Source organism: Leucopleurus acutus (genome assembly GCF_964270905.1).
Source record: "Leucopleurus acutus genome assembly, chromosome: 2".
In the NCBI taxonomy this organism is placed as follows: Eukaryota; Metazoa; Chordata; class Mammalia; order Artiodactyla; family Delphinidae; genus Leucopleurus; species Leucopleurus acutus.
Window position 1 is genome coordinate 148,279,563 of NC_139143.1, and position 12,096 is coordinate 148,291,658.

At 41.5% G+C, this 12,096-nt stretch overlaps 1 protein-coding gene across 2 annotated transcripts in view; it reads right to left on the minus strand.

The window, feature by feature from the left end:
* The window catches only part of TCEANC2 (transcription elongation factor A N-terminal and central domain containing 2), a 36,885-nt gene that overhangs the window by 12,424 nt on the left and 12,365 nt on the right, over positions 1-12,096 (minus strand). For both annotated transcript variants that reach the window (XM_082834528.1, XM_082834527.1), the window contains exon 3: positions 10,671-10,812. In XM_082834528.1, coding sequence (XP_082690654.1) covers positions 10,671-10,812 — 142 coding nt within the window. The remainder of the gene's footprint in view (positions 1-10,670; positions 10,813-12,096) is intronic.

Consider the following 12,096-nt stretch of genomic DNA (forward strand, 5'->3'; position numbering starts at 1 on the left):
AGCACCTACTTAATGCCTGGTGCTGAGGATACAGACATGAATGAGACACAGTCCCTGGAATTTAACCTACACTCACCCTGCCAAAGTGTGCAAAGAAGATTTATGTATAAAAATATTCATTACAGTACTGTGTACAGCAGCAAAAAGTTAAAAACAACCTACAAGCTCACCATTAAGGGTCCAATCTGTTAAATGAATTATAGTCCATTCAAACAATGAATACTTGGCAGCCATTAAAGACTACAATAGCGGGCTTCCCTGGTGGCGCAGTGGTTGAGAGTCCGCCTGCCGCTGCAGGGTACACGGGTTCGTGCCCTGGTCCGGGAAGATCCCACATGCCACAGAGCGGCTGGGCCTGTGAACCATGGCTGCTGAGCCTGCGCGTCCGGAGCCTCTGCTCCGCAACGGGAGAGGCCACAGCGGTGAGAGGCCCACATACCGCAAAAAAAAAAAAAAAAAATACAGGAAAAAAAGACTGCAATAGCTCTATGTGTAGTAACATGGAAAGATGATTACTTTACTCAGGTTCTCAGAAGAGCATGCACAGTATAAGCCAATATTTATTTTTAAAATTACATTTGTGTATATATATATATAAACAAACACATATATTTGTTTATACACAGAGATAAAGAGTCTAAAAGAATTTATAATGAAATTATTAACAAGGGTCTCCTCTGAGCAGTGGGACTGTATGTATCTATGCAGTTCAGCTCACAATCTCATGGGCTGGCTCAACCTGTAAGCAATCCTAACAGCACGGGATATGCTATACTAGAAGTGCATTCAGGTTTCTTTGGAATAGAGATCCTTCCCTTCATGTGTTCCCCACCTTACCCTTTTCTCTCCCCAAGACAGGCACCATTGATCCACCTTTATATACAAGAAATGAAGATGCACAAGTCCCACAGACAGTCCTTCTTCTTGTCAAATCCAATGGACCTTTTCCATCGTGACATTACTTGATACCTCTGTGGCATCTGTCACTGCTGCCTTTTTCCTTCTGAAATATTCTCTTCCATTGCTTTTTGAGATATCACCTGTTACTGATTCTCCTCTTCCTTCTCCATCTCTTCTGCTGGCTGTACATGCCTTGCCCAACCTTTAATTACCTGTGAACCCCAGCTGGGACATTGTCCTTGGCCTCTTCTCTTCTTTCTTTACCTGTTTTCCCTGAGTAATCTTACCCACTCCTGTGGTCCAACTACCATCTGCAAGCAGATGACTCCCAAATACATATCTCTAGCCTAAAGGCTCTCACTGAGCACAATACCCAAATATCCAGTCCCCTACTGGACATCTCTACCTGCTTATTTTGCAAGCACCTCTAGCTCAACATTTCTAAAATGGAAAATGGAACTCATTATTATCCCCCTCAGTCCCTCCTCCTGTATTTCTTGTCACACATGGCACTAGCATTCACCCATTATTTTAGGCTCCTTAACATTTTGTTTTTAAGATTTTTTTTTTTGATGTGGACCATTTTTAGTCTTTATTGACTTTGTTACAATATTGCTTCTGTTTCATGTTTTGGTTTTTTGGTCCCAAGTCATGTGGGATCTTAGCTCCCCCACCAGGGATCAAAGAGGTGGGGGAGCTAATGCACCCCCTGCATTGGAAGATGAAGCCTTAACCACTGGACCACCAGGGAAGTCCCTAGGCTCCTTAACATTTCTTGCATCTTTTCCTTTTCCTCACGTCCCTCTTTATTCTCCCTGCTGCCCTGATTCAGGTCCTCATCACCTCTCCACAGGTCTACTGCAATGACTTACTAATCAATCTTTGTCCCCAGAGTGGCCTTCTCCAATTCATCCTCTATATTAAAGTCAAATTAACCTTTTAAAAACACAATTTAATCACATCATTCCCTTACCAGAAGCCCTTCAATGGTTCTCTCCTCTGTCCTCAAGTTAATTTCTAAGTATAGATTCAAGCCCTCGATGACCTGGAACCTCTTTGGCCATACCTCTCACCATATCTCTCTCTTTCCTTCCTCTCCTCAGTCCCAGCCCTCCTACCCCTTTGGCCTCCAGGTGCTAAGTTCTAGCCATAGAAAGCAGTTTGCATGTCCTTGATAGGGTCAGGCTGTCTGGCCTTCTTACATTTCTGTACTTAGCTCACACTGCTCCCTCTGCCTAGAAGGTTTAAATGCCCACTTTTCCCTCTAAACTTGATGTAAACATCTTGGGTGCAGAGCCCCATACCTTACTCCTTACTCCAAGATATATTCCCAGCTCCCAGCATAGTGCCTTACCACAAAACAATCAAGAAATGTTTGCTGAACTGAATCAAACAGTTATATTACAAAGAAAAAAAAGTTTACATTTGGCTTTCAAATTGGCTTTGTACTAACATTTCAATATGGATGCAGTGGATTGGGAAAATCACACAATTGCAAACAAAATAATGGAACTATACTGTAAAGAACTGAATGAAAAGTTTCTAATTCTTACCCATTGCTAAGAACCCTTCCTGCTTACTACTCCAGATTTTATGGGAATTATATCATTTAATTTTTTATAATTACACAATGAAGTAAACACTATTATATCTCTTTTTACAAAGAAGCTCAGCCAAGCAACTTGCCCAGGGCTTCATGGCTAGTGAGCATGGAAGCCAGGACCTGAGCACAGCAGCCTGACCCCAGAGCCTGCACACTTAATGCCCCAACACCCTGTCCTTCTCTGTTATTAGGGACTGGCACACAGAGAGTGTCCAATAAAGTTCTGTTAAGATAATGTTGTTCACCTTCTTGATATTCCTAAATCAGAAGAGCCAAAGGGCAGAAGTCTTCGACTCTCAGGCCAGGGCAAAGGAATCACTGCTCTTGGCCTGCAGGGGGCAGTACACCTCACAGATACTCCCACAGGAGCCCCACCTGGACTGGTCAGGAGGCTCTCAGAGCACCAGGGAAACCACTCCAAGAAGGGCAGGGGCTATGAGGAGACCTGGGAGATGCAAGCTTTGCAAGCAAGAAGGTGACAGAAGGAAGAGTAACAGCAGGGAAGGCACTGAGTCTGGGGCAGGAAAAGAGGAGAGAGGAGGCCTAGGGAACCCTCTTCTATAAAAAACAAGACAGAATGACAAACTTTAAATGAAAAAGGGAATTTCATGATAACAATAATGACAGTTAGCCACTGCACTGAATGCTTTACATTTAAGTCAATGAATTCTCAGAACAACCCTATGAGGTGCTATAATGATTCCCCGTTTTAACAGGTAAAGAACTAAGGAACTAAGAGGTTAAGAAACTTGTGCAGGACATGGCAAGTAAGAAGCAGGGACAAGTTTCAAATGCAGGCAGTTTGGCTGCAGAGCTCAAGTATTAACCCTATACTGTTGCCTCCAGTGATCATACAGTCCTACCTCCTCCTGATCCAGATGGAAAAAATGAGGCTCCATGACCTTTCCCCAAGGTCACAAGTTGGTCAGTAGCTACATCGAGGAAGTTAATGATCTGCAAAAAGTCATTATTTGCTCCATGAAGTTTATGTTAAAGCAAGCAGTGCCACTGGCTGGTCTTATGATCTAGGTCAAGTCCCTTGGGTTTAAGAGTTCGGGGCTTCTGCATCCCAGCACATTAAGACAAATTCCCTGCAGGAAGCGGTCTTTTGCTCATTTAACAAACATTATCAAATACTTAGTAAGTACCAGGCCCTGTGCTAGACTTTGGGATAGAATGTTGAACAAGACACAGCCCTTTACTCAAGGAGCTCCAGGTAGGTCTAAGCACAGGAGAAGACACCTAAACAAAAACAGTGCACCAAAGTGTTACAGGTCCTAAGATAGTATTGAAGGGGGAAACCAAGGGCCAAAAGGACAGAGGAGTCAATTTGGCTGGCAAACGGGCCAGGGAATATCATGAAAGAGGCAATTCTCGTCCAGAGTCTTGACAAGCAGTAGAGTGAATAAGAGCATAGAACCTGAAAGAGCACAGAGTAGTTGGAGGGCTGTGGTAGGCAAAATAATAGTCCCCAAAAACATCCATGCCCTAATCCTCAGAACCTCTGAATATGTTACCTTACATGGAAAAAGGGACTTTGCAGATGTGATTCAGGTTAAGGACACCGAGATGGAGAGATGAGCCTGGATTACCTAGGAGAGCCCAATCTAATCACATGAGTCCTTAAAGGCAGAAGAGACAGAAGAGTGGGTCAGAGAGATGAGGTGTGAAAAGAATTCGACCCACCATTGCCAGCTCTGGAGATGGAGGAAGAGAATCACAAGCCACAGAATGCAGGTGGCTTCTAGAAACTGGAAAAGGCAAGGAAACAGATTCTCCCCTAGAGTCTCCAGAAGGACTGTAGCCCTGCCAGCACCTTGATTTTGGCTCACTGAGACCTGTACTGAACTTCTAACCTATAGAAATGTAAGATAATAAATCTGTGCTTTTTAAACCACTAATTTTCTGGCGATTTGTTATGGCACTATTCATAGATAATGAACACAGGAGCTTATCAGCAGTTCAGGACTGCTGAATCTATGGGACAACTTAAGAACAGAAGGCCATTTGAAAGTTCCTTGCCACTAACTTATCCCATGAACTTGGGCAAGTCAAATCACATACCCATTCATTCACTCACTCACTAACTCATTTATTCATTCAACAAACATTTTTTGCTTCACCAAGACGATTATGTTTCAGCTGGGTCTTAAAGGACAAGTAAGAGCTTGCCGTGGACAAAGGTGCATCTTTGGGTTTCAGGAGGTGGCATGACATGGCATAAGTCCACCTTAGCTTTGTCGCTTATTATTTGGTTTCCTGACCTGGGGCAAGTTACTTTAAACTCTCTAAGCCTCAGTGTTCTCATTTGTAAAATGAGGAAATCAGTGTTCTCATTTGTAAAATGAAGAAATAATAATATTTACCTTATAGAATTGTTATATGGATCAAATGAAGTCGTAGATGTGAAAGTACTTTGTAAGTACAAGGTTTTTTGTTGTTAATCAATTATAAATGAAAATCAGATCAATATGATGGACTTAAAACTTCTCCCAGAATATTTATACCTACAGTATTGCAGAAGTGGGGCATGCCTGCCTACCAGGTTGAGTGCAAGGTCTAACTCCACTGCCTCATCAGCCATTTACTTAATATCCCCGCCCACTGGTTTCCTTTATAATAAAGGTATTCAGACACAGAGGCCCCATTAGGTGCTAGATCCAAAGGCTTTTGCCCAGCTGGCCCTCAACTTCCCAGACCACTTGAGAACAGTGAGGTTACTCACTTCCCCTGCCTCTCAAAACACTCTCCTTGGGCTTCCCTGGTGGTGCAGTGGTTGAGGGCCAGCCTGCTGATGCAGGGGACACGGGTTCGTGCCCCGGTCCGGGAAGATTCCACATGCCACGGAGCGGCTGGGCCCGTGAGCCATGGCCGCTGAGCTTGCCCGTCCAGAGCCTGTGCTCCGCAACGGGAGAGGCCATGGCAGTAAGAGGCCCACGTACCGCAAAAAAAAAAAAAAACAAAAAAAACCCAAACCACTCTCCTCCTTAGCCCACGTGTCACTGCACAGCCCTGGTTCTCTTCCTCTCTCTAATTACACTCTTGCCTCTTCACCGGCTCCTCTTCCTCTTCCCATTTCCCTGCCACGGATATTCTCCCCAGCTCAATCCTTCAGCCCTTTAATCTTTTCTTTTACTCAGAGAATTCATCCACTTAAGTGATTTTAAGCAAATGCTTCCAGGCGAACGTCTTCCAAATACATATTTTTAGTCTAGTCTCTCATCTGAGTTTCAGTCCTACATCTCCAACTGCCTGCTGGACATTTGCACCTAAAGAGTTTATGTCAGAGCAAACACTGACTAAAATGAAAATACTAGGAGAAAACTCCCATTTGAAGTACACAAGAAAAGGCACTAAATTCTGATTTAAAAGAGGTGAGCTTGAGCAGATGGCAGAACCCATAGAGATGGTCCAGTAAAATTAAGGCACATATGGCTGGGATTCAGGGCACAATGGCAGTCTGCTAACCAAGAAAGAACACTGCCCCAAGAGACCTGGATTCTCATTACATCTCTGGTGCTAACTCACTATATGGCCCTGGATAAGTCACTTCATCTCTCTGAGTCTGAATTTCCTTGTTTATAAACTGAGGTAGCTAAATGGATTTAAACGTTTATGACATTGACATTTATAAAGTTCAGAAACCGAAAACAAAAACTATAAGATCTCAACAGTAAATGGACAAAGAACACAAACAATTCACAAAAAAAAGGACAAAGTGCCAATAAACAAACAGAAAACAATCCATTCTATACAGCAAATGAAAACAAGATGCTATTTTTACCCAGTAAATTAGTAAGATTTTAAGAAAACTGTAGCAATGTAAATTGGAACAGTATTTCTAAAAATCTAAGATTCAGAAATGGATCAGGACAGGAGATGCATACCCAGGAGTTTTCTGAATTAAGGCCTCAGTTAAGCTGGAGAAGTGGACGGCCTCTGGCTAAGTGCTCTAAAGTAGCAGCCAAAGACTGAGGTCTGAGCTTTCTGGAAAAGTACCTCCTGTGAGAGGACGGGGGACAAAGACGGAAGAAACAGAGAAAGGCGAGAAACAAAGCGCCATGGAGAAAATCTTGTTTGACCCTGTCATTTTCATTAATTTGATGAACATATCCTGAGCATCTGTTATATGCCACACTAATGCTTGAAATGCATTGGTGAATAAAATATATTGCATGGTCTTGCTGGCACAGAGTTACTGTACAGTAAACAAAAAATAACTCAGTAAATAATTAAATAAGTAATTACAAACTCAGATAAGGGCTTGAAGGAAATAAACATTTAAAAAATAGATAAAGAACTGGCAACAAGTTCAGTATCATTCATATTGACAGAAAAGAGAGTAATCAATGGTCTCAAGTTCACGGTTCTGGGAAGATGAGAACTGAGATAAGACTACTGGATTTGGATAGAATGAAATCTCTTGTGTCCTTAGAGAGACGAAGAGTGTTTGTGGGAGAAGCCAGCATGGAAATAATTTAATGAAGGAGGGGAAGGGGCAGAAATGGGAGTTGTGATTATTAATCATATTTAAAGGAATTTGGCTATAAAAGGAAGAAGTGAAACGAGGTATCTGGAAAAGATGGCAGACAATTAAAGGAGAAGATTTAAGTGTATCCGAAGGTAGAAAGAGAGAGCCAGTAAAGGGGGTATGGGTGACAACAAAATGAGAGGCATCATGGCATCCTCATCTCCACAGTCAATCCTTACCAAGTCTGGTCCATTCTCCCTGATAAGGTCTCCCTACGAACCTGTCACTCAACAGGTTAGGTTCTTTCCTATTTTAAAAATTAGAACTTTCTTCAATTCCACATTCCTTTCTGATATTGCCACCTCTCTCTTTCCTTTCAATACCAAACTTCTTGAAAGAGTTGTCTGTTTTCACAGTTCATTTCCTTACCTCCTTCTCACTCCTCAAGCTTCTGCCCTTAACCTTGCCTTTGAAACTGTCCTTACCCAAAATCATTAATGACCTTACTTTGTAAAATCCAACGTGCAATTTTTAGAATTCGCTTCTTTGGTCTTTTGACAACGACAGACACTGCTGACGAATCCCCTCTCAGAAGCCCTCCTTCCCATTCCATGACAGCGTTCTCTCCCATTTCCCTGCTCATACCTTCTCCATTTCCTGTGAGCCTCATATATTGATGTGCTTCAGGATTTGGGACTTGGCTCTTTGCTTTTCCTACATACTCTCCCCGGGCAACTGCCTCAGTTTCTAACTATATGCTGATGATGACTCTCAAGTATATATTTACTGTCCCTCCTTAGCTTTAGCCTTGTACATCCAACATTCTGTTGGACATTTCCTCTTGGATGTCCCACAATAGTGGGACACTAAAGAAACTGCCCAGAATTTTTTGAGAGACAAGGAGACATATGAGCTAAGGGGCATGGAATATAAAAGATCTAACAAATTTCTAATTGTAGAATGCCAGAACAAATAAATAGAGAGAATAAAGGAGACGTGCTTTTGAAGAGATAATGGTTGTAAAACTTCTACAAATGAACATAAATCTGCAGGTCCAGGAAGTAGAATATATCTAGGTTAAATTAAAAGAAATACATGCTGTGATAGCCTGTCTACAAGATAGCCCCCAATGATCCTCACCTCTTTGTATTCATAACCCCTGTGTAGTTGTCTCCCAACTGTACCCAGGTTGGTCTGTGTGATCAACAGAATATAATAGAAGTGACGGTATGTTACTTCCAAGATTAGAAGATAAAAGACACTATGGTTTCCATCTTGGTTATTCTCTCTCGGATCACTTATTCTGGGGAAAGTCAGCCACCATGTCATGAGCAGCCCTATGGGGAGGCCCAGGTGATGAGAAACCGAGGCCTCCTACCAGCAATCACATAAGTGAGGAGTTAGGAGCAGATCTTCAAGCCCTGGTCAAGCTTTCAGATGACTACAGTCCCAGCCAACAGTTTGACTATAACCTCTTAAGAGACCATGAGCCAGAAGCACCCAGATAAGCAGCTCCTTGATCCCTGACCCTCAGAAAACCTGTGTGAGATAAGAGACACTTAAGCTGCTAAATTTGGGCATAATTTTTACACAGGGACAGGTAACTAATACGCATGCTAAGACCGAACAGTTTTGAATGGCTTACAAAGAGTCTTCTCCATCTGGTCCAGACTCTGTCTCCAGCTTATTACATTTCAAGTACACAAAACTTCTTTTAGTTTTTGCAGTGTACCGTGTTCTCTCCCACCTCCAGCCCTCTGTACAGCTCACGTGATATACCCAGGCCTGACACATTCTTTAACATCTTTTCTACTCCCAACACATATACTCCTTGGGCTAACTTCTCCTCATCATCAGAGCACTCATTGCATTGTATGATAAAGTCTTGTTAAATTGCCTGTCCTTCCATTAGACTGCAGGCTCCAAAAAGGTGGGACAGTATCTGCCTCCTTCATCATTATGCTAGCATAGTTCCTAGCACAAAGAAGGTACTCAGTAAATATTTGTCCCTTACAGCCCACAGGATAGGGACAGGCAGGAGGCTAAAGGTGGAAGAATGTAAACATTCTCAGGCAATGATCCAAATGAATCTTCAGGCTAGCAACGGACCAAGGAACCCATATATTCCACCCAACCTCAGGTTATGGAAAGGCCTGGGATAGGGTCAAGACTCAAAAGTTGGATGGTTTCCAGCTCCTCTTAAGTTATACCCCCTTGTTGTGGTTTCATTATGATTCTTGAATTGGAATCTCTGAACATCAGACACACCCTTTCTTGAAAGCATATTCACAATGGTACTCAAAGGACAAATAGAAATGATTTTTTAAAAATTGTCATCTGTTCTGTATTTGTAGGACAATTCCAGACTATTATGTTGATATTTAAGATCTGATTGTAAGTGGTATTTGTGGTGTGCCTAAATATGAACATATACATACACATATGTACATGTATACATGTCATAAAATATTAACCACTAGTACCCTCTACTGGTGGAAATACCTTATCTGCTCATATGAATGGTCTTATTGCCCTCTAGTGACCACAACCTATAAAGAGAAAATCTAGCAGCAGATGGGAGACTCTCCTTGGCTATAATGATAGGGTTTTATGTTCTTTAAGCATCTAATTTTCTCAGATTCTGGTTTATATTACAGGGGTGCAACTCTCAAGACTCTTGGGGGAACCTCTGGGGAATTTCACACAGCTCTTGCCAGCTGTTAGCGCCAGTCTGAAGCTGCTTTCTCTCCTGCTTCTCATGAACAAGAGGTCAAGGGGAGGCAGAGAAGGCAATGGCTGCACTGGTGAGGGCAAGAACAGCAGCTGTGAACGACTACCCTGGACTCCCTGGGGACTTGGGAGCAGCTTGAGGAACACATGTTGGCCCTCCCTCGCATATTATTCACAGTTGTGTACTGTACTAAAATGGTAATTCAACGTAGTTCCTGACTTACCTCTTAAAATATCTCCAATGCTGTAATAAATGATGTAGCAGCAAATGTTGCTATTATTTTGTTTTTACAAACCATGCTTTGGAAGTTATTTCTACTCAAGACAGAAAAGCCAAGATTTAAGTGAAATGTCGCCTCTTCTATGGAGCCTTTTCTGAATTCCCCAGATGTAAGACTACTCTGTCCTCTGTGCCAGCATATACCTTGTACAGATCAGAATGGTACCATGGACAGTATTTATATGCTTTTATTTTTAACCTATATTATTTTACTACTCCCATTTGTCTACCTGCTTGTTTCTCCACCAAACCCTAAGTTCCTTGAGGTCACAAATCATGTCTTCTTCATTTTTGCACACCCAAGCATCAAGCACACTCAAAACGTTATCCACAGATCATGCTAGTTACAAGTTCATGCAGTAAGTACAGAAACTGAAGCAAGCATTTAAAACTTTGACAAAGTACTTCTACTTTGTTCTACAAAGTACTTCTACTTCTATAAAAATTGTTATAATTTTTTTAAAAAGTAGGGCTTACATTTTGTATATTTTAATTTCATTTTTCTGGTAATTTTTATTATATTTTAAAAGTATTAGTCTGTAACCAATGGAGAATTTTTTAAACAATGATCTCTTACCACAGATAGTTTGAGAAGCACTGATATGATAGATAATGTCTGAGGGAGGGAGGAAAGGAGAAAGAAGGAGATAAAATATAAGCACTTATAAAATTCGGAAGGAACATACCTATCCTTGTTGATTTTAACACTTCCTTGGAGGGTATTTTCTTCTTTAATTCTCGTAAGGCTTCAACTAGATTCTCTTTGGTTTGATCAGGAAGCTCCAACATAGTTTTCCATCTTTTTATGTCTTCTATAACCACAACTCTCTGAGAAAAAGAAAAGTCATTTGGAAAATGGAACATTTTCATTAGAAAGACATCTGCCTTCACCTGAACTAATGGGGCTCCTATTGACATATGAATTATTGATTATGACCTGAACCAAAGCACAATATATGTGATGGCCCCAAATGATGGGTAATTGCTTAAAAGCAGCTCCTGCTTACTGCAAATCAGGAAGAGGGTTACATCTATTAGGAAAAGTGCAAGTTTTAATCTTACCATGTCAGACACCACTGGGCACTTAGCACTGAGAGGCAGTAAGGAGGGGAAGAAAAGAAAAACGATGCTGAGGTGAATCAACCTTATAGCTCACTTAAGTATCTTAATTCATAGGCAAGGACAGAGAGCAGAGAAGTCATAAAGACATATTTATTCCAACAATAAAAAGCACACTTCAACAGCTCCCTACCTCCTAGATGGTAAAACTCAAACCCTCTCGTTTGAAGAATTTTTTAAACTTTAAACACATAAAAAGGTAGAGAATAACTCACTATTTATAATGAAAAAAAGTTAACATTTTGTCATTACACATAAAATAATAAAACACTGTAAAGTTCAAGTCTCCTTACACCCTTCGCCCTTCATTCCCTTCCTTCCGTTTCTAGAAGAAACCACTATCTTAAAGTTGACACGAATCTTACCATTAAGTGTAAAATATTAACAATTAAGGAATCTGGGTGAAAGGGATGAGGAAGGTCTTTGTACTGTGTTGCAACTTTTCTGTAGTTTTGAAATTATTTCAACTAAGAATTTTTTTTTAAGTAAACAGGGAGACAAAAAAATAAAGTCGCTTTTATAATTGCACACAAAAAAATTTTTTCTTGCTTTATCAATATTACCCTGGGGAGGTGGGCCCGGGTAGGGACTGGGAAGGGGCACAGGGGCCTCTGATAAATGTCCTGTTTCTCGATCTGGATACTGGTGACACAGGTGTGTTCTCTTTGTGAAAATCTGTTAAGACGTACATATTTGTCTACTTTTCTACATGCACGTGATAGTTCAATAAAAAGCAACCCAAAAAGTCTCAACTCCCTCCCTGGCTGGGGTCTAGCCTAGCTTCCCGTGGTGGGAGAAGGGGATGTCTGGGGACTTCTCTATTTCCCCACCTCTGCTTCTCCTCCTCCCCCATCTGCTTGTTTGCTTTGGTCTTTGGCCCTTCCAGGTTCGAAACTGGGAAAAAAAGCAGCAGTAAGGGAAAGCAGAAGCCTTATTTTTGGTTGTGATGCTACGCTCATCAGGTTTCAGTGCTCTCTAGACTTGGCAGATATT